A 21,187-nucleotide genomic window follows, 5' to 3' on the forward strand; every position below is an offset into this window, starting at 1 on the left:
ACTGCATTCCTAAAGAAATAGTGTACTTTTTACTCCATACATTTTCCCTGACACCCAAAAGTATTTGTTACATTTTCAATGCTTAGCAGGACAGGAAAGTTTTAAATAAAAAAATAGGCGGAAGTTATACAAATATATAAAATTGTGCCATCTGATCTTATTATTATAAGCAATTTGAAATTATTTATACTTTTACTTTTGATATTCTACTTTTAGACTTTTACTCAAGTAGTATTTTTCTGGGGGACTTTCACTTTTACTTGAGTCATTTTCACCACTGCGTATCTCGTGCCTGCTCCATTAATATACACAGAAATGCTGTCTGATCCTAGTGCAGCTATTAGTATGCGGGTCAGATCTGCTGGCTAGGAAGGTGGGAAGAGGCCAGATCAGGTGGGAACATTCTTGCTAGCCAATGATCTTTTGCAGAAAACATATCAATAAACTCGGAACAACCTAAGTATAATGAAACCTCTATTCGATCAAATATGCCTCACCTATTAAAAAAAACTCCTCACTTGTTCTGCTTAATCTGCGCAGACAGATTTGGGGCGGAGTCGACCCTCTCGCTTTGCCTCTTCTTCTCTGGCCCTGTTCGCGGTGATATAGAAGTGTAACATTTGCGGAAGAGATGTTGAATGCAGGCGTGGCACTATAACTTCCGCCTTCAAACCCAGAACAACAGAGAAATGGTGAGTGATTTTGATCATAAATACCGATGCAATTCTCTGTTTTCAAATTCCTCGGTTAAACCATCTTTATTCTGGTGGCTTGATAGTTGCACAGATTAATGTGGGCGGGACGGTGCGCTCTAAAAAAAAAATCTGGATCAAAGCTGTTATCAAACCAGTTGGATTTGTATACTTGTCTGATCCGATCCCTTAGATTATATTACATCTAGAACGCGCTGACACCACCACAACATTCATTGATTGGTCAATACTATGCAAGTGACCATGGAGGCTAAATATGCTTGTAGTAACATGGTACTTCCTCTCTAGAGGTCTGGACAGCAGTCTGTCTGAGACGTAAAGGGGGGGGGGGGATTTTCGTGATCATTGATCTGTAATAGTAGTGTTTCAAAGTTAATGTCGACACCCCCTCCCTCAGACAGCGACACTACGCCCATACCTGAATGCTGTGCGTGCCACACTGCAGGCCGCCCTCTGCCTGGAGAACTTCTCCTCTCAGGTGGTGGAACGCCACAACAAGCCAGAGGTGGAGGTCAGGTGAGTGAGCTCTCGCGTGCTCTCTTCTCATAATGATATCATTAGTGTTATTTGTGACACACTGTCTTTTGTCATTACAGGAGTAGTAAAGAGCTCTTACTACAGCCTGTGGTAATCAGCCGCAATGACAAGGAGAAGGTTCTCATCGAGGGCTCCATCAACTCTGTGCGAGTCAGCATTGCTGTGAAGCAGGTCAGGGGTTATGACCCTCCTTTTCGCTTTCAATGTCACCCTTCCATTATCTTGATGTTGTGTGTTTGTTTTAAGTAAGTACAGTCTTTCTCATACACTGAGTGTAAAAAAACGAAACAAAAAAACTAAGAGCACCTGCTCTTTCCATGAGACTATCAAGGTGAAAGCTGTGACACCTTATTGATGTCACTTGTTAAATCCACTTCAATCAGTGTAGATGAAGGGGAGGAGACAGGATATATATATATATTTTAGCTTTAAGACAATTGAGACATGGATTGTGTATCTGTGGCATTGAGGGTGAATGGGCAAGACGAAAGATTTAAATGTCTTTGAACGGGGTATGGTAGTAGGTGCCAGGCGCACTGGTTTGTGTCAAGAACTGCTGTGTTTTTCACACTTAACAGTTTCCTGTGTTAATCAAGACTTGACACAACTGTGGGAAGCATTGGAGTCAACATGGGCCAGCATCCCTGTGGAACACCTTCGACACCTTGTAGAGTCCATGCCCCAACAAACTGAGGCTGTTCTGGGGGGGGGACTCAATATTAGGAATGTTTTGTACACTAAGTGTAGATTTTAAACGCCTTCGTCTGCCAATTTAAAAAAAAAAAGAAGTGTGTTCAAGGGAAATGCTTACTGGTGCTCTGATTGGCTCCATCAGGCTGATGAGATCGAGAAGATCCTGTGCCACAAGTTCATGCGCTTCATGATGATGAGAGCAGAGAACTTCTTCATTCTCAGGAGGAAATCCGTTGAGGTGAGAGGAGTCAAGAAAACAGGATAGGATCCAGTTGGTGTTAGTATTGCTTTAATGTTCTAAGACCTCTCTCTTCCTCCATCTCTCCATCCTGTCATCTAGGGCTATGACATTAGTTTCCTCATCACCAACTTCCATACGGAGCAGATGTACAAGCACAAGCTAGTGGACTTCGTCATCACCTTCATGGAGGAGATTGACAAGGAGATCAGCGAGATGAAGCTGTCTGTCAATGCCCGTGCCCGTATCGTTGCAGAGGAGTTCCTCAAGAATGTAAGACTGCTATGTTTTTAGAAGAAAAATGAAGATTCTAATGCATTTATTGAAATGTGGTCAAATCAATGGGAATAATGAAACGATTATGTTTGTCAATGGTTTCTGTTGCAGTTCTGAGGCGGCGTCATCGCATCCCTCACTGATCACATGACTTGGCCATGACCATGGATCTGTGAGAGAAAGGGCAGGCTCAAGGGCCCGATAGCAGGAAGAAGGTGGAGAAGCGTACTGTGAGTGAACAACCAATCTGTGGCGAAGACGATAGAAAAGTGACCAATCCAGTGTGGGTGTGTGGCACCCAACTGCGTCTCCCAAGTATGTACTGTACTCATAAATATTGATGACTGTATATAATTAAATGTTTCATTTTCTGCCTCTTAGAGCAAATCTCAAACCAAGGCGAGTCCTTAAAAGTATTAACCAGGTTGATATTCATGACGGGGACAATGAGAATGTGTTAACTGAAACGGCCTGTATTGTTTTTATACATTCTTTATGTACTCTTGTTTGTCTTTTTTATTTTATTTTTATTTTAAATTCTCCTTTTTGTTACAAAATATTAACATGTTCAGTACGCTCATCATGGAGAGAGGAAAAACAAGATGTTTACATTTTAGTACAAGACGCATCCCAGATTTATTAAGCGGTCATAAGATACGACATGATAATGACATAATCAAATAAAACTCATGACAGCTTGTTTGTACTTTTGAGTAATGGTGCTTGTGTGTGTCCCATAAATTCTCTCCTTTTTGTCCACATCCTCAGTCATGAGGTTGTGTGCATACCATTTGATATGCACTTTGTCTAGTTCTATTTCTGTGGCCCTAGCTGTGTTGGTTGAGAATCTAGTCTCTGCTAAGATCAGCTGTTTCTGTTTGTAAAGGTCTCTGTATTATTTCAGTTGTGAGGAAGTGAATGTGTTTGCTGGCCCTAATAAGAGTGAGTCAGATCTTGCATGCTTCCTGGTCGTGTGGGTCTCTAGCTCAGACTGTGGTTGGAGTATTTATGTTGAAGTTGATTTCCCTTCTTTTGTAAGCCTAAAACTGCCAACGCGTATTGCATTATAGCCAATTATTTTCATAACACTTTGTTCCAGCATATTCATTCAACACTAGTGATCTTTGGTAAGTTGTATGCAATTATGTGCTTGGCTGATTGAGAAAAATCCACATTTCCAGAAAAAAATAAATGTCAATTGTAATAGATGACCTCTGTTATGAATGAGGCATCTGTATAAAAATACCACAACATCTTTATTGAAGCTGTAAGAGGAGGATTCTTGACATTTTGAAAACAAAGAGCAAACATTTGGCTCCAATAACAGCCTACATAAGCACCAACAATTGGATTTGCCTACATATCTGCACCTGCTGATTGTGTAGCCAAACAATAGAAATATACTGAACTAAATGTAACATGTAAAGTATTGGTTTCATGAGCAGAAATATGATCCCAGAAATGTTCCATACTCACAAAAAGCTTAATTCTCTCATCTTGTGCTGAAATTTGTTTATATCACTGTTTAGTGAGTGTTTCTCCTTTGTCAAGATAATCCACCCACCTGACAGGTGTGGCTTATCAACAAGCTGATTAAACAGCATGATCATTACACTGGTGCGCATTGTGCTAGGGACAATAAAAGGCCACTCTAAAATGTGCAGTTTTGTCACACAACACAATGCCACAGATGTCTCAAGTTTTTCAGGGAACGTGCAATTAGCATGCTGACGGCATCAATGTCAATTTCTCTACCATAATCTGCCTCCAATGTTGTTTTAGAGAATTTGACAGTACGTCCAAGCGGCCTCACAACCGCAAACCATGTGTAACCACGCCTAGGGTGGCAAATTTTGGGAAATATTCAGAGGTGGAAACTTTCAGTGGGAATTAATGGAAATATATGCAAATTAATAATACCATTTAAATGTAATGTTTTTTTGCATTGGATATATTTACTATATCAGATGGAGACAGAAACAAACCTTTTACCTTAAGTAGACATAATTGCAAATTATTAAATCCTTCCAATGGAAATAAACCATTTTTAGTTACGAATTAAACTTTAAATGAGTTGACTCTTCATGGGATGATTTCACTGAACAACAAAAGAAAGGGAATATTGAATGAACCCCAATGATCCATTGCATCTCCCAAAAACGTTTTCAACATACACCTGTAAAATGATTGTCTAGAAACTAAAGCTTTGGTTGTCTTCCTCTCAGGCTTCCATGTCTTCTCCCTGGACCTCCTCAATGTCCACCTCTTGAACATCAGACTCTGAGGCCTCATTTTCAATATCACTTTCCAACCTTGTTGAGATTGGCTCGTTGTCAGGCTCAAAAAGCCTCAGATTTGCCCAGATGGCCACCAATTTTTCAACCCTTGTATTGATCAGCCTGTTGCGTGCTTTGGTGTGTGTGTTCCCAAACAAGGACCAGTTGCACTCTGAGGCGGCTGATGTTGGTGGGATTTGGAGGATGATGGAGGCAACAGGAGAATGAGCCTCAGATCCACAGTCCCTTCCACCAGGTGGCTTATGAGATATGTTGGCACGACTGCCATATTGCATCTCCATCCCAAAGCCCTTGCTTGGAAGTGTACTTTGCCAGACAAGCAAGAACCTTGCCCTCATCCAGGCCAAGGTGGTGAGACACGGTAGTGATGACACCATAGACTTGGGGTCCAACATGTACGCTGCGGCGTGTATGGACTTCAGGCAGAAGTCTTCACGCTTTTTGAAATATTTCAGAACTCCAGTTTCCTTGGCTTGGAGCAACAGTGAAGTGGGCAGGGCAGTACAGATTTCTTCTCTTACATCTGCAAGCAGAGTCTGAACATCAGACAGGATGGCATTGTCTCCCTCAATCCGTGCAATGGCTACAGCTTTTGGTTTCAGGCTGCTTACCAATCTCTCCCAAAATACATCATCCAGGAGGATCCTCTTGATGGGGCTGTCCATATCGGCAGACTGTGATATGGCCATTTCTCCACACTCCGGACTCCTTCCCCTCCAGGAGACTGTCAAACATGATGACAACATCACCCCAATGGGTGTTACTGGGCAGCTTCAATGTGGTGCTCTTATTCTTCTCACTTTGCTTGGTGAGGTAGATTGCTGCTATAACTTGATGACCCTTCACATAGCTAACCATTTCCTTGACTCTCTTGTAGAGGGTATCCATTGTTTTCAGCACCATGATGTTCTTGAGGAGCAGATTCAATGCATGAGCATCGCAGCCAATGGGTGTGATGTGAGGGTAGGACTCTTCCACTTTAGACCAAGCAGCCTTCATGTTCACAGCGTTGTCTGTCACCAGTGCAAGTACCTTCTGTGGTCCAAGGTCATTGATGACTGCCTTCAGCTCATCTGCAATGTAGAGACCGGTGTGTCTGTTGTCCCTTGTGTCTGTGCTCTTGTAGAATACTGGTGGAGATGATGTAGTTAATTATTCCTTGCCCACGAACATTCAACAACCCATCAGAGATGATTGCAATACAGTCAGCTTTCTCTATGATTTGCTTGTCCTTCACTTGAACTCTGCATCCATTAAATTAGTAGATAAAGCATGTCTAGTTGGGTGTATGCTGGGCGAAGAACTTTCAGAAATCTCTTCAAATACACATTGCCTGTGAGCATCAGAGGTGAACCAGTTGCATACACAGCTCGAGTAAGACATTCATCAGCATTTCTCTGACTACGTTCCTCCATTGAGTCAAAAAAACTTTTGATTCCAGGAGGACCATGAGCTGTTGCTATCGATAAGGTGTCTGATTCATCATTATCACCTCGAATAGAAGTAGAGGGACTTTCGTCAGAGGTTGCTTGTTGTGAGCGCTGAGGGAACATTATGGCACTTGGCCAGATGATTCTGCATCTTTGTTGCATTTTTCACATGTGATTTGGCACAGTATTTGCAAATGTACACAGCTTTTCCTTCTACATTAGCTTTAGTGAAATGTCTCCACACATCAGATAGCGCCCGTGGCATTTTCCTGTAAAGATTAGAAAACAATAGGTACACACCTACACACTTTGCTGTAGGCTACTATTTACTAGTTAACAAAAAATCATGTATTTCATATAAAATATATTAATCCCACCCAGTATTGTAATCAAAACATACCAGAAAGCATGGAGTCCTTGGCTCAGACAGTGTAGTAGTGTGGGCTCAATAGCATCTCATTAGTGTGCAAGACCTTAAGAATCAGCTGTACATGTGATGGAAGAATGCACTGTGCATGCAGAGGTTTGCAATTCCATTGAATTGGAGAGATTAACCAAAATATGCCACAAGACCTAGAATTGCCTTATGTGTATCCCATAAAAAAGGTTCACTGTTAAAAGCTAACTTTTTTGACGAATTTAAGCAAAATTCCCCAAATTCCTGGGCTTAACTTCCCATGGAACAATTTCAGAAAAATTCTGGAAATTTACCAGAAAGTTTCCGACCCTTTGCAACCCTAACCACGCCAGCCCAGGACCTCCACATCCGGCTTCTTCACCTGCGGGATTGTCTGAGACCAGCCACCTGGACAGCTGATGAAACTGAGGAGTATTTATTCTGTAATTAAGCCCTTTTGTGGGGAATTGGCTGGGCCTGGCTCCCCAGTGGGTGGGGCCTATGCCCTCCCAGGGCTGTGCCCCTGCCCAGTCCTGTGAAATCCATAGATTAGGGTCTAATGAATTTATTACAATTGACTGATTTCCTTATATGAACTGTACTCAGTAAAATCTTTGAAATTGTTGCATGTTGCATTTATATTTTTGTTTAGTATATGTACAATATGATAAATACAGGTAACTGCCAAAATAAAGGAAACACTAACATAAAGTGTCTTAATAGGGCGTTGGGCCACGAGCCAGAACATCTTCAATGCTCCTTGGTATAGATTCTACAAGTGTCTAACTCTATTGGAGGGATGTGACACCTTCCTTCCACAAGAAATTCCATCATTAGTTTTTTTATTTATGGTGTTGGTGGAAAATGCTGTCAGGCGCCGCTACAGAATTTCCCATAAGTGTTAAATTGGGTTGAGATCTGGTGACTGAGATGGCAATGGCATATTGTTTACATCGTTTTCATTCCCATCAAACTATTTAGTGACCACTCGTGCCCTGTAGATGGGGGCATAGCCATGGTATTCAAAATAATGGCCTGCCCAGTATTTTTAAACATGACCCGAAAGAGGAAGAGGCGAAGCAAGAGGTTTTACTCCACCCAAAATCTGTCCACGAAAATATATATATATTTTTTTATAGAGCTCAATGAGAGTGTTGAATTTGAGCCACAAAAAAATGTAATTGCTAATTTGTTACAGCTTATTTGATCAGATAAATGTTTTGTAATGGTTTGGTTGTTACAAATGCATTTCGGCAACTTAAAAAAACCTACTTCATATCGGAGTGGTGCCTGCTGTGATAGATATAGGACTAATCATAGATATTACCAGTTTTAACATGGACATTTCCCATTGAGGGCTTCCACCATTTTAAAGTAGTCAACTGGGTGGGGATTCCTAGGAGTTGGGAGCAATGAGCCAATGAAGAAGAAAATTGAATACTTTAAAATGAAGGCGCTGCCCATGCTGTCACAGATGCTATAATGGCAAAGATAAAGATTAGTCCTCTATCTAGCTCTATGGGCTGGTGTTCACACGCAATCTGCAATCTGCCCTCACACCGGCTAGAATGGTCTCCCAACTGATTTTGCCTCCCGCCAGACTTCCTTCCATCTTCGAGGACATGCATTAACATTGTTAAAGCGGTCAACCGACTCTCTTGTCAATATAATAGACAATCTTTGATAACCCTAAGCATGATGGGATGTTAATAGCTTAACTCAGGAACCACACCTGTGTGGAAGCACCTGCTTTCAATATACTTTGTATCCCTCATTTATTCAAGTGTTTACATTATTTTGACAGTTACCTGTAGATTACATAACACATTGACATGAAAAGACAACACAGTGACACTTCTGAGGTTCAAATTAGACAAGTGAATCACACAATCAATACTTTCTAAAGAGTAACAGTAGGCAGGTTTCCATTGACCCAGGTTTATTCGACAAAAGCAACGTCGCAAAAAAAATATTTGTGACGTGTGTAATGGAAACGGCAGATAGACATTTTTGAAAGATCAAAAAATAAATAATCTGTTAGACGGGTGTACTTTTCTTTTGTCAAACTTGTTATATTGCGACAAATGGTGGAAAGTGTTTTTGGAATAAATTATGATTGCCGAATCATTTAAAAGTACGCAGGGCACTTGATGTCAACACAACTATGAAGTTCCACTCCACATTTTATTCTAAATCCACTTTTCAACTATAAAAATATTTCTTTGCAGGATCCTCATCCTTACTTTCAAGGCTGAATTTCTATGCCTTGATTTTCTGGTTGGCTGGATGCAAGTTTCACCATCTATTTATTTCAGATCTACAGGAGTGCAAGTTTCTAACCCGTCCCCCTCCCTTTGCAATTCTACACTTTTTGCCATGGGGCACAGAATAAAAAAAAATACTGTTTTATAGCTCAACTCATGCTTTTGTTCATATTATGCCATGAGGCTGAGAGAAAATTTGGCAGTTTTAAAGCAACTTTCTTGCCATTACACATTTTGCTATCATGTTATTTTTTTTACAGCACAGACCAAGGCGATATGTTGGCACATGATAATTATTAGAATATGGCAAATATAGGTAAATTCTTGCATTCTATCAATGCTGACTTTTGCGGGCTACCTGAGACATGAAACATAGGTGGGAGGGCATACAGGCTGTCTCCAATTAATGGGTGTACAATTTGCCTAAGAGGGTAATAGAAACCCTTCAACAACTTTATTTCTATTCAATACTAGTGTTTTGTTTTGTTGGTGTGACGTTATTACGTCCTGCTGTTTTTAAATGACACTAGAATGTTCAATGGAAACACAATGCAGCGGGCAATTGTCTAATCTATTTTCTATGCAAAGTTTCTAAATGTCAACAAAAAAAAGTTACTGGACAAGTTAATGGAAACAGATACTGAGGGGTTCATACTTTACAAAAATACATTTCTGTCCCCTTTTCTCCTAGACAAGACTGTCTGCTGTACGTAAAACCTTAACACACAAACCAAACTAGTACCAAGGACTTCTGGCTCTTCCAACCATGAGATTAGAGCAGCAATAGGTGATAGGTCAGAGTAATTCTGTGAATGCATACCCCCAAACCCTACAATGCAAGCAGAACGGTTAATTGTATTCACATTTCTATTCGGACCTCTAACAATTGGACTGAATGTGCTGTAGACTGAGAGAACTATACCTATGAAAGACAGGAGTACAGGCCAATTGAGAATGCCAAAAGGCTCTGGATCCTCCAGGTCACATTGCTCTGAACACAGACACCAAAAGCAGATGAGGTTGTGCTCAGAGGCAGAAGGAGTGGAAACATCGGTTGAGTGGGTTGTTGAACAGATCATGTCCAGACTGTACCACTAGGGCCACAAGTAATGACACATGTAGTGACAAATCTGGGAGACAGAAGAGGCCCAACTTCAACCCGATTGGCTTTGATTTCAGAGGTGAGCTGGGACTGTCTGCAAGGCATCTTCTGTGGTGCGATGAATGTTGACGTTCTGAAAGAGGAACATACAAGTTTTACATCCCTTCGAAGAAGACACCAGGCTGACTATTAATATCTGTCCATGGTATTTCAAAACAAGGGAGATGTGCTGGGGTTACCAATTAACCTATAAAAGGGAGGCCATCAATTGCCCATCCCTAATCTAGGAAAAGTAAATTAGTGGAGGGGGGTGGGGGGGCATGTTTTGCAGTATGCTTTGTGGATGAAGAGAGAGTTACTGCTATGGTAATGGTTACCGTCCCAGGCAGACGGACAAGCAACGTTCTACCAACAGGCGTTTGTACAGAGTGATGAATAGGCGTTCGTTCAGAGGAAATTATTTCCAATCCAGCCTTTGCATACGAATAAGGTTGAGGAACAAATGCTATTTATTTGAGTAGCACAGAGGATTATCAAGACATTTGTAGAACAAAAACATGAGGTTTGATGCATCGATACATAAAATACAGCAGGACTGGTCAAGTAAATTTTATTAGCAGTCAGTAAACAGTGATGTGGAAATGACTCCATCATATTCCATATGGAGCAGACCTTCACATTTTTATTAACAAAATTATGTTTTCCTCTGGGCCTTCTTCATACATGATTATAAATAAACATTTAATCTTAAGTGATCAAATAAAAAATATATACTAAACTGAATTTTAAAATAATTAAATGAGTACTAAAAGAATTTAAGACTCAGAGTCCAGGTGCAAAACACTACCTCAAATCAACTACACATTTGTGCAACAAGCAGACATTTGTGCAATGCAATGAACGTCGACAGACACACATTCAACTTTTAAACTAATTAAGACATCGATTCACATCAACAGCCACACATGACTGACAAATATTCCAAATATTGAGCTTCCTGAATATGTATTTTATTAGGATCCCTACTCTTCCCTGAGACTAAATTAAAAAGATTATCCTAAAATTAAAATTTGAAGTGAAAATGTGCTCTGGTTTGGAAATACAACTCTGATTTGCAAAACCATTAAGAGCATGTCAATTTGGAGAGAAAAATATAAATTTCAATAAACAGACAAAAAAAGGACACCAGACCCTTACTTATAGTAAGGATATTCAAATGAACTGGATTCCAGTTAATTATCATTACTTTAATTGGATACTTCAACTCAATCTGAGTAGAACAATCAGAGTGCTTTTGATGTCAGGAAGTAGAGGGTATGGAGTAATTGAGAACTAACTGCCTGATTGAAGGAGGAAATAAGGAGGCAGGGCCAGCGGGAGGAGTGGAAAGAAGGGAGTGTGAGGGATAGAGCGAGTGAGGGACACTATCTCACTGGTGAGCTGGTACTGTTAGCAAAGCCTCCTCTGCCATCCGTGACACCTCTACGTTCTGTTCAGCAATGAAACAAAAAGGTTGCGGTCAAACATCAGGGGAACAAAATAGATAGGATGGGAGGATGGGTGGGAAAGACAGGATGTGATAAAGATGCACAGTACATTATTTAATTACTCAAGATGATTCTCAGTTACACTCCAAATTCTTCTCTACGTATACAATAAAGAAATGGCATGAGCAAGATTCCTAATGACAGATTTCACCTGATGACATAACATCATGAATCATAGCGTTCTATCCCACAATCCTCTTACAGGTATATTCAGGTAGAGGGTGTGAAAAGGCGATGGACAAAGGTCACTACATGAGTCACTATCACCATCTTCAGTACTGATATCAGTGAACAGGACACACATCTACAATAAAGAATCCACTCTAACCCCTACTATTAAATGCACTTCTGATTGTGAAGCCATGGCAACCGGGACTGTTGAAAAGCACTACAGCTGCATTCAAATGCTCCTCAACAACAGGTTACTGAGTTGAGAGTTATCCGTCAAGCATAGCACGTATTCCAACTTATCCATCAAATTAGTGTATGTATGCAGATATGCATGCAGATATACCAACCTCTGGTCGTTCTCTGTGAGTGTTCACTGCATCCACATTTAGGTAGATGGACTCCACCTTACAGCCTGAAGACAGAGCCCAGAAAGGTGCATTTTTGCATTATAATCCACTAAAACCAATACTAAAATATGTTATTTTGCAATTGATATTGACACAGGTGCAGACAGGACTGGGTAGCAGTGGAAGGCCAGTCTTACCATAAGCAACTGGTGTGAGCTTCAGCACGGTGTGCAGTGGGCACTTCAGGTAGGGCAGCTCCTCTGAGAAACACACACACACACACACACACACACACACACACACACACACACACACACAAGAAATCTATTACAAAAGATCTACAAAGTGCGAAAATAAACACCTTCCGTCCATCACTGTTATCCAGGAGAGACAACCAGACTGACCTGCTGTCTTATCAAGGAAGTAGGCCAGCAGGCAGCGCATAACAGCCTGATGACAGATGACCAGGACATGCTCCTGCCGCTCCAGCTCCATGATGACCGGCTCTAACCTCTGCACCAGGTCCTCATAGGACTGAGGGGACAGGGGAACTGTCAGATACACCGATAGACAAACCAAGATACTCACTCACCCAAAAGGGCAGGGTCACAATAGGGTCTCACACACAAAAACTTCAAGGTAGAAATAAATGAAAAACAGAGCACAGACAAATACCGCAACAGGAGAAATTATCTTCAGTAATGGGTCTACAGTGGGAAAAACAAGGTAGAACACTTAATCCTATGTAGGCCCACATGACGACAAGCCATTAGTACTGTAGTAAAGCGTCTTGGACAACGATGCGCTTTCCCACTACTGAGTGGGAGACAGCCTCGCTAATCACCACCTCCATCTCTCTAAGTGGCAGCAATGGGATGGACTAAAAGTGAGAACACACCACCGTGTTCATGCCAACTGAAAAACAGCCTGTACCCAGAGCCTGGAGCAGACAGACAGGGCAGGAAGAGGGCTTTATTTACTACAGCCTGGTGCTTAGCTTATGCTGTCTGAGAGGCAGCTTATCCAGGCTGGGCTCATTAGCAAGGTGTACATGGCTATTAGCCACCTGGATGTGGTTTAATGTCCCAGTGCCAAATTAAACTACATTTGGACCGCATGAGCAAAACATTCACTTAGTTTCTCATCTATTGTGATGCAAATTACCATTGTTAAGAACTACAGCGGCGCAGAAGCAAGTTAACACACATTTCTTGGCACACATAAAAGTATCCAGGTTGGTAGAGCCCTTTCATAATACATACAGTTGAAGTCAGAAGTTTACATACATAGGTTGGAGTCAAAGATTGTTTTTCAAGCACTCCACAAGTTTCTTGTTAAACTATAGTTTTGGCAAGTCAGTTAGGACATCTACTTTGTGCATGACACAAGTCATTTTTCCAACAATTGTTTACAGACAGATTATTTCACTGGATCACAATTCCAGTGGGTCAGAAGTTGACTGTGCCTTTAAACAGCTTGGAAAATTCCAGAAAATTATGTCATGGCTTTAGAAGCTTCTGATAGGCTAATTGACATCATTTGAGTCATTTGGAGGTGTACCTGTGGATGTATTTCAAGGCTACCTTCAAACTCAGTGCCTCTTTGCTTGACATCATGGAAAAATCAAAAGAAAATCTGCCAAGACCTCAGAATATTTTTATTTTTTTAGAACTCCACGAGTCTGGTTCATCCTTGGGAGCAATTTCCAAATGCCTGAAGGTACCACGTTCATCTATACAAACAATAGTACGCAAGTATAAACAACATGGGACCACGCAGCCGCCATACCGCTCAGGAAGGAGAGGCGTTCTGTCTCCTAGAGATGACATCAGACATCAGTCAGGAAGTTAAAGCTTGGTCACAAATGGGTCTTCCAACTGGACAATGACCCCAAGCATACTTCCAAAGTTGTGGCAAAATGGCTTAAGGACAACAAAGTCAAGGTATTGGAGTGGCCATCTCAAAGCCCTGACCTCAATCCTATAGAAAATTTGTGGGCACAAATGAAAAAGCATGTGCGAGCAAGGAGGCCAACAAACCTGACTCAGTTACACCAGCTCTGTCAGGAGGAATGGGCCAAAATTCACCCAACTTATTGTGGGAAGCTTGTGGAAGGCTACCCAAAACATTTTACCCAAGTTACACAATGCTACCAAATTGAGTGTATGTAAACCTCTGACCCACTGGGAATGTGATGAAAGAAATAAAAGCTGAAATCAATCATTCTCTTTACTATTATTCTGACATTTCACATTCTTAAAATAAAGTGGTGAGCCTAACTGACCTAAAACAGGTAATTCTTACTAGGATTAAATGTCAGGAATTGTGAAAAACTGAGTTGAAATGTATTTGGCTAAGGTGTATGTAAACTTCCGATGTGATTAAATGAGGCATTAGAGAATGCTCTCCTCTCACTCACCTCTCCCTTGGGGTAACGGTAGCGGTACTTGTCCTGGTCCCTCATTGCAAACTCCAGAGGGTAGTGCTGCTGGATCTCCTCATACATCATCTCCTCACATACACCCTGAGGATAGCACAGAACACACCACTTCAGATATACAAACTGTATGGGGTGTGGTTGAGGATCACAGACATACACACAGTCACACAGGTGGCATTACTGAGTCGAGTTCTCACCGCGTCTATCTCGTTGAGAGCCTTCCACTGCTCGTAGGGTACAGACACAGCCTCAGCTGTCTGGATGGTCCTCTTCATCTGGCTGGTCCACACCTTCAAATCACCGATCTCCTGAGACTGGATGAACTGGTGCAGATACTTGGCAAACTGCCCAGGGAACAATCAACACAAAAAAACATCCTCAAAATATGTAAACCTATTAAATACTGAAGAAACGAAAAGTAGAATTTGTAAGGTAGAGATGGAATCTAAGGATAGAGTTAGCCGTACCTCCTTGCCCCTGGGTGAAAGCCCAGAGTCTCCTCCAATGCAGCCCTTGACGTTGAGGTCACTCTCTCCATGGCGACACAGGTAGATGGAGCGTGGCGTGATATGGATGTTCATGAGGTAGTAGACAATCCTGCTCTGTATGTGGTCCTGGACCTGGTTCACCAGGTACCTCCGGCCCACATCCATGATCTTAATGTAGGACAGATGCCTGGGAGATACAGAGAGCTTTAGGAATCCCTTACTTTATACAAGAGATAAACCTCAGATACAACATGCATTGAAACCAGGTTTAAAATGATTCCCAGATTAAAAAGGACAAGAAACATGTCATTGACTGTTGTAATGGGACATTATTTGATGAATTACTATTTGATTTACTGTGGATATGGACTGATATGTAATAAATGTGATTGTGTTTTCCTGCACGTACAGACAGGTGATTTACCTTGTGGGAAGGGAAACAGGAGTTAACCATGTATGTTTAAGTAACATATTTACTTAAAGCTGCAATATGTAACTTCTTGGGCGACTTGACCAAATTCACATAGCAATAGGAGTTATAGATCTGTCAATTCAGATTAAGAGAAAGTCTAAGAAGCAGTAGATCGATTCCATGTGCGCCATTTCTATGCTTCCAGTTCTCAAGTTAATTTTTTGAGTCTTTTACTTTCTGTTTGGACACCAGCTTAAAACAGCTGAAAATAAAATATATTTGGTTATAGAAAATATATTTCACAGCAGTTTAGATGCTACAATGACTCTCCACTATACTTGCTTATTTTGTTACAAACTGAAATTAGGCAACCTATTAGAATTTTTGCAACCAGGAAATGCCGGAGGAATCTTTAAGTATACGGAATAAAAATATAAAATGCAACATGTTAAGTGTTGGTCACATTTTTCATGAGCTGAAATAAAATATCCCAGAAATATTTAATATGCACAAAAAGATCAAATTTTGTGCACAAATTTGTTTAAATCCCTGTCAGTGACCATTTCTTCCTTGTCAAGATAATCCATCCGACAGGTGTGGCATATCAAGAAGCTGATTAAATAGCATGATCATTCGACAGGTTGACCTTGTGCCGGGGACAATAAAAGGCACCTACACTAATGTGCAGATTTGTTACACAACACAATGCCACAGAAGTTGAGGGAGCGTGCATTTGGCATGCTGACTGTAGGAATGCCCAACAGAGCTGTTGCTAGAGAATTGAATGTTCATTTCTCTACCATATGCCACCTCCAACATTGTTTTAGAGAATTTGGCAGTATGTCCAATCTTCACCTACGGGATTGTCTGGGGGGGGGGGGGGCTGAGAAGTATTTGTCTGTAATAACACCCTTTTGTGGGGAAAAATTCATTCTGATTAGTTGGGCCTGACTCCCCAGTGGGTGGGCCTATGCCCTTCCAGGCCCACCCATGCCTGCGCCCCTGCCCAGTCAAGAGAAATTCATAGATTAGGGCCTAATTTATATATTTCAATTGACTGATTTCCTTCTATGAACTGTAACTCAGTAAAATCTTTGACATTCTTGCATTTATATTTTTGTTCAGTATAGTTCTGTTGTAACGAAGTACTGATGTTCTTACTTTTGACCCGTTTAACTGACAGTATAAAATGTCTGCCAGTCTTGAAGACTGAATTTGAGGACACAGTCATAATGTATCTATGACACTGTGTGATTCGTCGCAGCTTATGTTCTGACTTCCTACAAGCCTCTTGGGCTGGTGTTTACAGAACATCCGGTGCTGTGTGACTAATATACAAGGGCCCGTTAGACATTTTCTTTGCTTCTGCTCTGGTGGTGTTCTCGCACAATTCTCGTAATGAACCAGATTCATTTTGATGGGATTTATCAACAACTGCACTCCTTTTCTTTCACCTGGAAATTCCCGTTACAACTGTAAAAACAACCACTTGCTAATCAAAAGAGGAGAGAACTCTTTGTTCCTCAGTGAAATAAGTTGCTCACCTGTCCAGAACCTCATCCAGGGTCTCATAGGAGTTCTCATAACACTTGATCCTCTTCTTGAAGTCCTCCATAGCCTCCTCTGTGTTGCAGTTGGTGTAGTCAGGGCTGCCCAGCTTCACTTGCTGAGCAGAGAAAGATACAGGGGAGATATAAGACTCATTGGCTCTCTCCAAAGAGTTACCTACAGGAACTGTGGAAGAGCACTCACCACAATGTTCTCTGCAATGACTTCAGGGTCTTCACAAACAGACTCTACAAAGAACACCTAGGAGAAAAAGGGAAGACCGTAAACCCCCAGGATAGACAAGACATCCAAGTTCCAGTTGTCGTCTCGCGGCAGTCTATTTGCTGCCACAAACCAATGCGGCAGAAAGACCACACCCAACGAGCTGTATAGGGCCAAATAAAGAAAATGCACATCGAGGCGGGACACCTAGTGGCCAGTGATTTTGATGCAGGGAAACTCTAGATCCCCTTTACTCCATGTATACAAAGCTCTCCCTCTCCCTCCATTTGTCAAATCTGATCATAACTCCATGCTCTATGCTGATACCTGCTTACAAGCAAAAACTCAAACTGGAATTACCAGAAGTGGTCAGATAAAGCAGATCATAACAGGACTGTTTTGCTAGCACAGACTGGAATATGTTCTGGGATTCATCGGATAACATTTAGGTTCACTCAGAAGCGGTGCTCCTAGTGGCCGGGGACTTTACTGCAGGCGAACTTAAATCAGTTTTACCAACTTTTTACCAGCATGTCAACCAGAGTAAAAAAATAAAATAAATTCTACACCACACACAGAGATACATACAAAGCTCTCCCCCACACTCCATTTGGCAAATCTGACCATAATTATATCCTCCTGATTCCTGCTTACAAGCAAACTAAAGCAGGAAGTACCAGTGACTCGCTAGCACAGACTGGAATATGTCCCGGGATTCATCCAATGGCATTGAGGAGTACACCACTTCAGTCATTGGCTTCATCAATAAGTGCATCGACGAAGTCGTCCTCACAGTGACTGTACGTACATATCCCAACCAGAAGCAATGGATTACAGGCAACATCCGCATTGAGCTAAAGGCTAGAGCTGGCACTTTCAAGGAGCGGGAGACTAACCCAGAAGTTTATAAAAAAATCCCGCTATGCCCTCAGACGAACCATCCAACAGACAAAGCGTCAATACAGGATTAAGATTGAATCCCACTACACCGGCTCTGACGCTCGTCGGATGTGGCAGGGCTTGAAAACTATTACGGATAACAAAGGGAAACCCAGACGCAAGCTTCTCAGGTGATGTGAGCCTACCAGACGAGCTAAATGCCTTTTATGCTCGCTTCGAGGCAAGCAACACTGAAGCATGCACGAGAGCACCAGCTCTTCTGGATGACTTTGATAACGCACTCGGTAGCCGATGTGAACAAAACTTTTAAACAGGTCAACATTTAAAGTCGCTGGGCCAGACGGATTACGAGGATGTGTACTCAAAGCATGCGCAGACCAACTGTCAAGTGTCTTCAATGACCTTTTCAACCTCCCCCTGACCCAGTCTGTAATACCTACATGTTTCAAGCAGACCACCATAGTCCCTGTGCCCAATAACACTAAGATAACCTGTCTAAATGACTATCGCCCCGTAGCACTCACATCTCTAGCAATGAAATGGTTTGAAAGGCTGGTCATGGCTCACAGCAACACCATCATCCCAGACCCACAGGGACTACAGGCAACTGAGGGCCGAGTACGCCCCCCATCGACGGGGCTGTAGTGGAGCGGGTCGAGAGCGCCCCCACCGACGGGGCTGTAGTGGAGCGGGTCAAGAGCGTCAAGATCCTTGGTGTCCACATCACTATGGAATTGTCATGGTCCCCACACACACAGTCGTGAAGGCACAACAATGCCTCTTCCCTCTCAGGAGGTTGAAAAGATTTGGCATGGGCCCTCAGATCCGCAAAGGTTTACAGCTGCACCATTGAGAGCATCTTGACTGTCTGCATCATTGCTTGGTATGGCAACTGCTTGTCACCCAACCACAAAGTGATAGAGGGTAGTGCATATGGCCCAGTACATTACTGGGGCTGAGCTCCCTGCCATCCAGGCCTTCTATACCAGGTGGTGTCAGAAGGCGGCCCTAAAAATTGCCAAAGACTCCAGCCCTCCAAGTCAGACTGCTCTCTCTGCTACTGCACGGCAAGCAGCACTGATGCAGCACGTCTGGAACCAACAGGACCCTGAACAGCTTTTACCTCGACGCTATAACACTGCTAAATAGTGAGTTAAATAGTTAACCAATAGCAAACTCTTGACTCATCACATACGCTGCTGCTACCGTTTTATCTACCCTCTTGCCTAGTCACTTTATCCCTACCTATATGTACATATCTACCTCGTGCCCCTTCACATCAATTCAGTACTGGTACCATGTGTATATAGCCAAGTTCTCTTTACTCATTGTGTAGTTATTCCTCTTTTCTCTCTGCATTGTTGGGAAGGGCCTGTAAGTAAGCATTTCCCCGTTAATCTACACCCGTTTACAAAGCATGTGACAAATAAAATGTTATTTGACGTTGACGGGTGGGGTGTTCACCAACAAAACCTATGCATACGCAACCACAAGTCTAAAAACAAAACAGGGTTGGTTCACACTCAAAGGACTATTGACAGTGACCGACCCGCTCGATCTTATGTAGAAACATTTAATAAATGGATAAAAGTAGAGACTCAGAGATATACAATTTATTATACACTATAGTTGAGGAACAACGGGAACGTAATTCTGCTTTGAAAGTTGATCAATTTATAACCCCATTTTTTTTTAGAAAAGTGCCCTTGTTCACACCATCTTAAGCCCCCACACATCTCTTGAAGGATTCACATGAGAGGCCATGTGCTAAACAGAGCACGGTAGTGTACTAAACAACCAAAGATTAAGACTTAAGGCTGGTTTATACTACGTCTATCGACATGTCTGTAGACAGTTGTCGCAGGGACATCATTGTCGTTATGAAAAAGTATTAACACAAAAACGACAGGCTGCATGACATAAGCTGCCTGGTGTTCCAAACTAGCATAACTGGTATATTTTAAACACCAATAAAAATGAAATGAGTATATGTCAATCTAGCAAACCAGGCAACTAAAAGCAACTTCCTAACCAACGTTTGTGTTAGTTTCTAGCTTGTTAGCTAGCCAGTTCAAATAATGACCATATCATATAGCTAACATCTTAACTTTAGCTAATTTGTATTTGTTATTACAGGGAAATAAACTCACAAGATCCTTATTTACAAGTTAATGGCGAGCTAATTGCAGAAAATAGAATACAGTTGTGACAAAATTAAAGCAGGGCATTCTACCAGTGTCCAAGTTCTAAAATGCTGTCTCATTGGCCTAACGTTATATCCTAATTTGACTTTGGTGCAGGTCATGTGGTTCTTCACATTAGTCTAGTAAACACACACTATATTCAATAAAATCTAAGTTTCTGACACATGCACAGGACAGATATCAGTTTGTCTCTGAATGGTTTGTCCTCTGACAAATCAACTGTAAATTTCGGTGTTCCTCAAGGTTCCGTTTTAGGACCACTTTTGTTTTCACTACATTTTACCTCTTGGGGATGTCATTCGAAAACATAAATGTTAAATTTCACTGCTATGCGGATGACACACAGCTGTACATTTCAATGAAACATGGTGAAACCCCAAAATTGCCCTCGCTAGAAGCCTGTGTTTCAGACATAAGGAAGTGGATGGTAGCAAACGTTCTACTTTTAAAACTTGGACAAAACAGAGATGCTTGTTCTAGGTTCCAAGAAACAAAGAGATCTTCTGTTGAATCTGACAATTAATCTTGATGGTTGTACAGTCATCTCAAATAAAACTGTGAAGGACCTCGGCATTACTCTGGCCCCTGATCTCTCTTTTGAAGAACATATCAAGACTGTTTCAAGGACAGCTTTTTTCCATCTGAGTAACATTGCAAAAATCAGAAACTTTGTCGAAAAATTATGCAGAAAAATTAATCCATGCTTTTGTTACTTCTAGGTTGGACTACTGCAATACTCTACTTTCCAGCTACCTGGATAAAGCACTAAATAAAACTTTAGTTAGTGCTAAATACGGCTGCAAGAATCCTGACTAGAACCAAAAAAATGGATCATATTACTCCAGTGCTAGCCTCCCTACACTGGCTTCCTGTTAAGGCAAGGGCTGATTTCAAGGTTTTACTGCTAACCTACAAAGCATTACATGGGCTTGCTCCTACCCATCTTTACGATTTGGTCCTG

The 21,187-nt window shown here is 41.6% G+C and overlaps 2 protein-coding genes across 4 annotated transcripts in view; one reads left to right on the forward strand and one right to left on the reverse strand.

Annotated features, from left to right (window-relative positions):
* Positions 1-556: 556 nt before the first annotated feature.
* Positions 557-3,163, forward strand: LOC115150797 (actin-related protein 2/3 complex subunit 4-like). The gene is made up of 6 exons (XM_029694481.1): positions 557-692; positions 1,111-1,229; positions 1,310-1,421; positions 2,086-2,181; positions 2,284-2,454; positions 2,569-3,163. The coding sequence occupies exons 1-6, from the start codon at positions 639-641 to the stop codon at positions 2,572-2,574; spliced, it is 558 nt and encodes a 185-aa protein (XP_029550341.1). The 5' UTR covers positions 557-638; the 3' UTR covers positions 2,575-3,163.
* A 5,174-nt stretch (positions 3,164-8,337) lies between these two features.
* LOC115150798 (6-phosphofructo-2-kinase/fructose-2,6-bisphosphatase 4) overlaps positions 8,338-21,187 on the reverse strand; it is a 29,083-nt gene continuing 16,233 nt past the window's right edge. For 2 of the 3 annotated variants that reach the window (XM_029694484.1, XM_029694482.1), the window contains exons 6-14: positions 17,105-17,161; positions 16,897-17,018; positions 14,920-15,127; positions 14,650-14,796; positions 14,432-14,536; positions 12,417-12,546; positions 12,210-12,272; positions 12,013-12,077; positions 8,338-10,080 (exon numbers count right to left, since the gene is read on the reverse strand). In XM_029694484.1, coding sequence (XP_029550344.1) covers positions 10,021-10,080; positions 12,013-12,077; positions 12,210-12,272; positions 12,417-12,546; positions 14,432-14,536; positions 14,650-14,796; positions 14,920-15,127; positions 16,897-17,018; positions 17,105-17,161 — 957 coding nt within the window. In that variant the 3' untranslated portion in view covers positions 8,338-10,020. Of the gene's footprint in view, positions 10,081-10,435; positions 11,437-12,012; positions 12,078-12,209; positions 12,273-12,416; positions 12,547-14,431; positions 14,537-14,649; positions 14,797-14,919; positions 15,128-16,896; positions 17,019-17,104; positions 17,162-21,187 lie in introns of those variants that run through there. The other variant, XM_029694483.1, reaches the window with a different exon arrangement.

This window comes from Salmo trutta, chromosome 16, assembly GCF_901001165.1.
Source record: "Salmo trutta chromosome 16, fSalTru1.1, whole genome shotgun sequence".
Lineage (NCBI taxonomy): Eukaryota > Metazoa > Chordata > Actinopteri > Salmoniformes > Salmonidae > Salmo > Salmo trutta.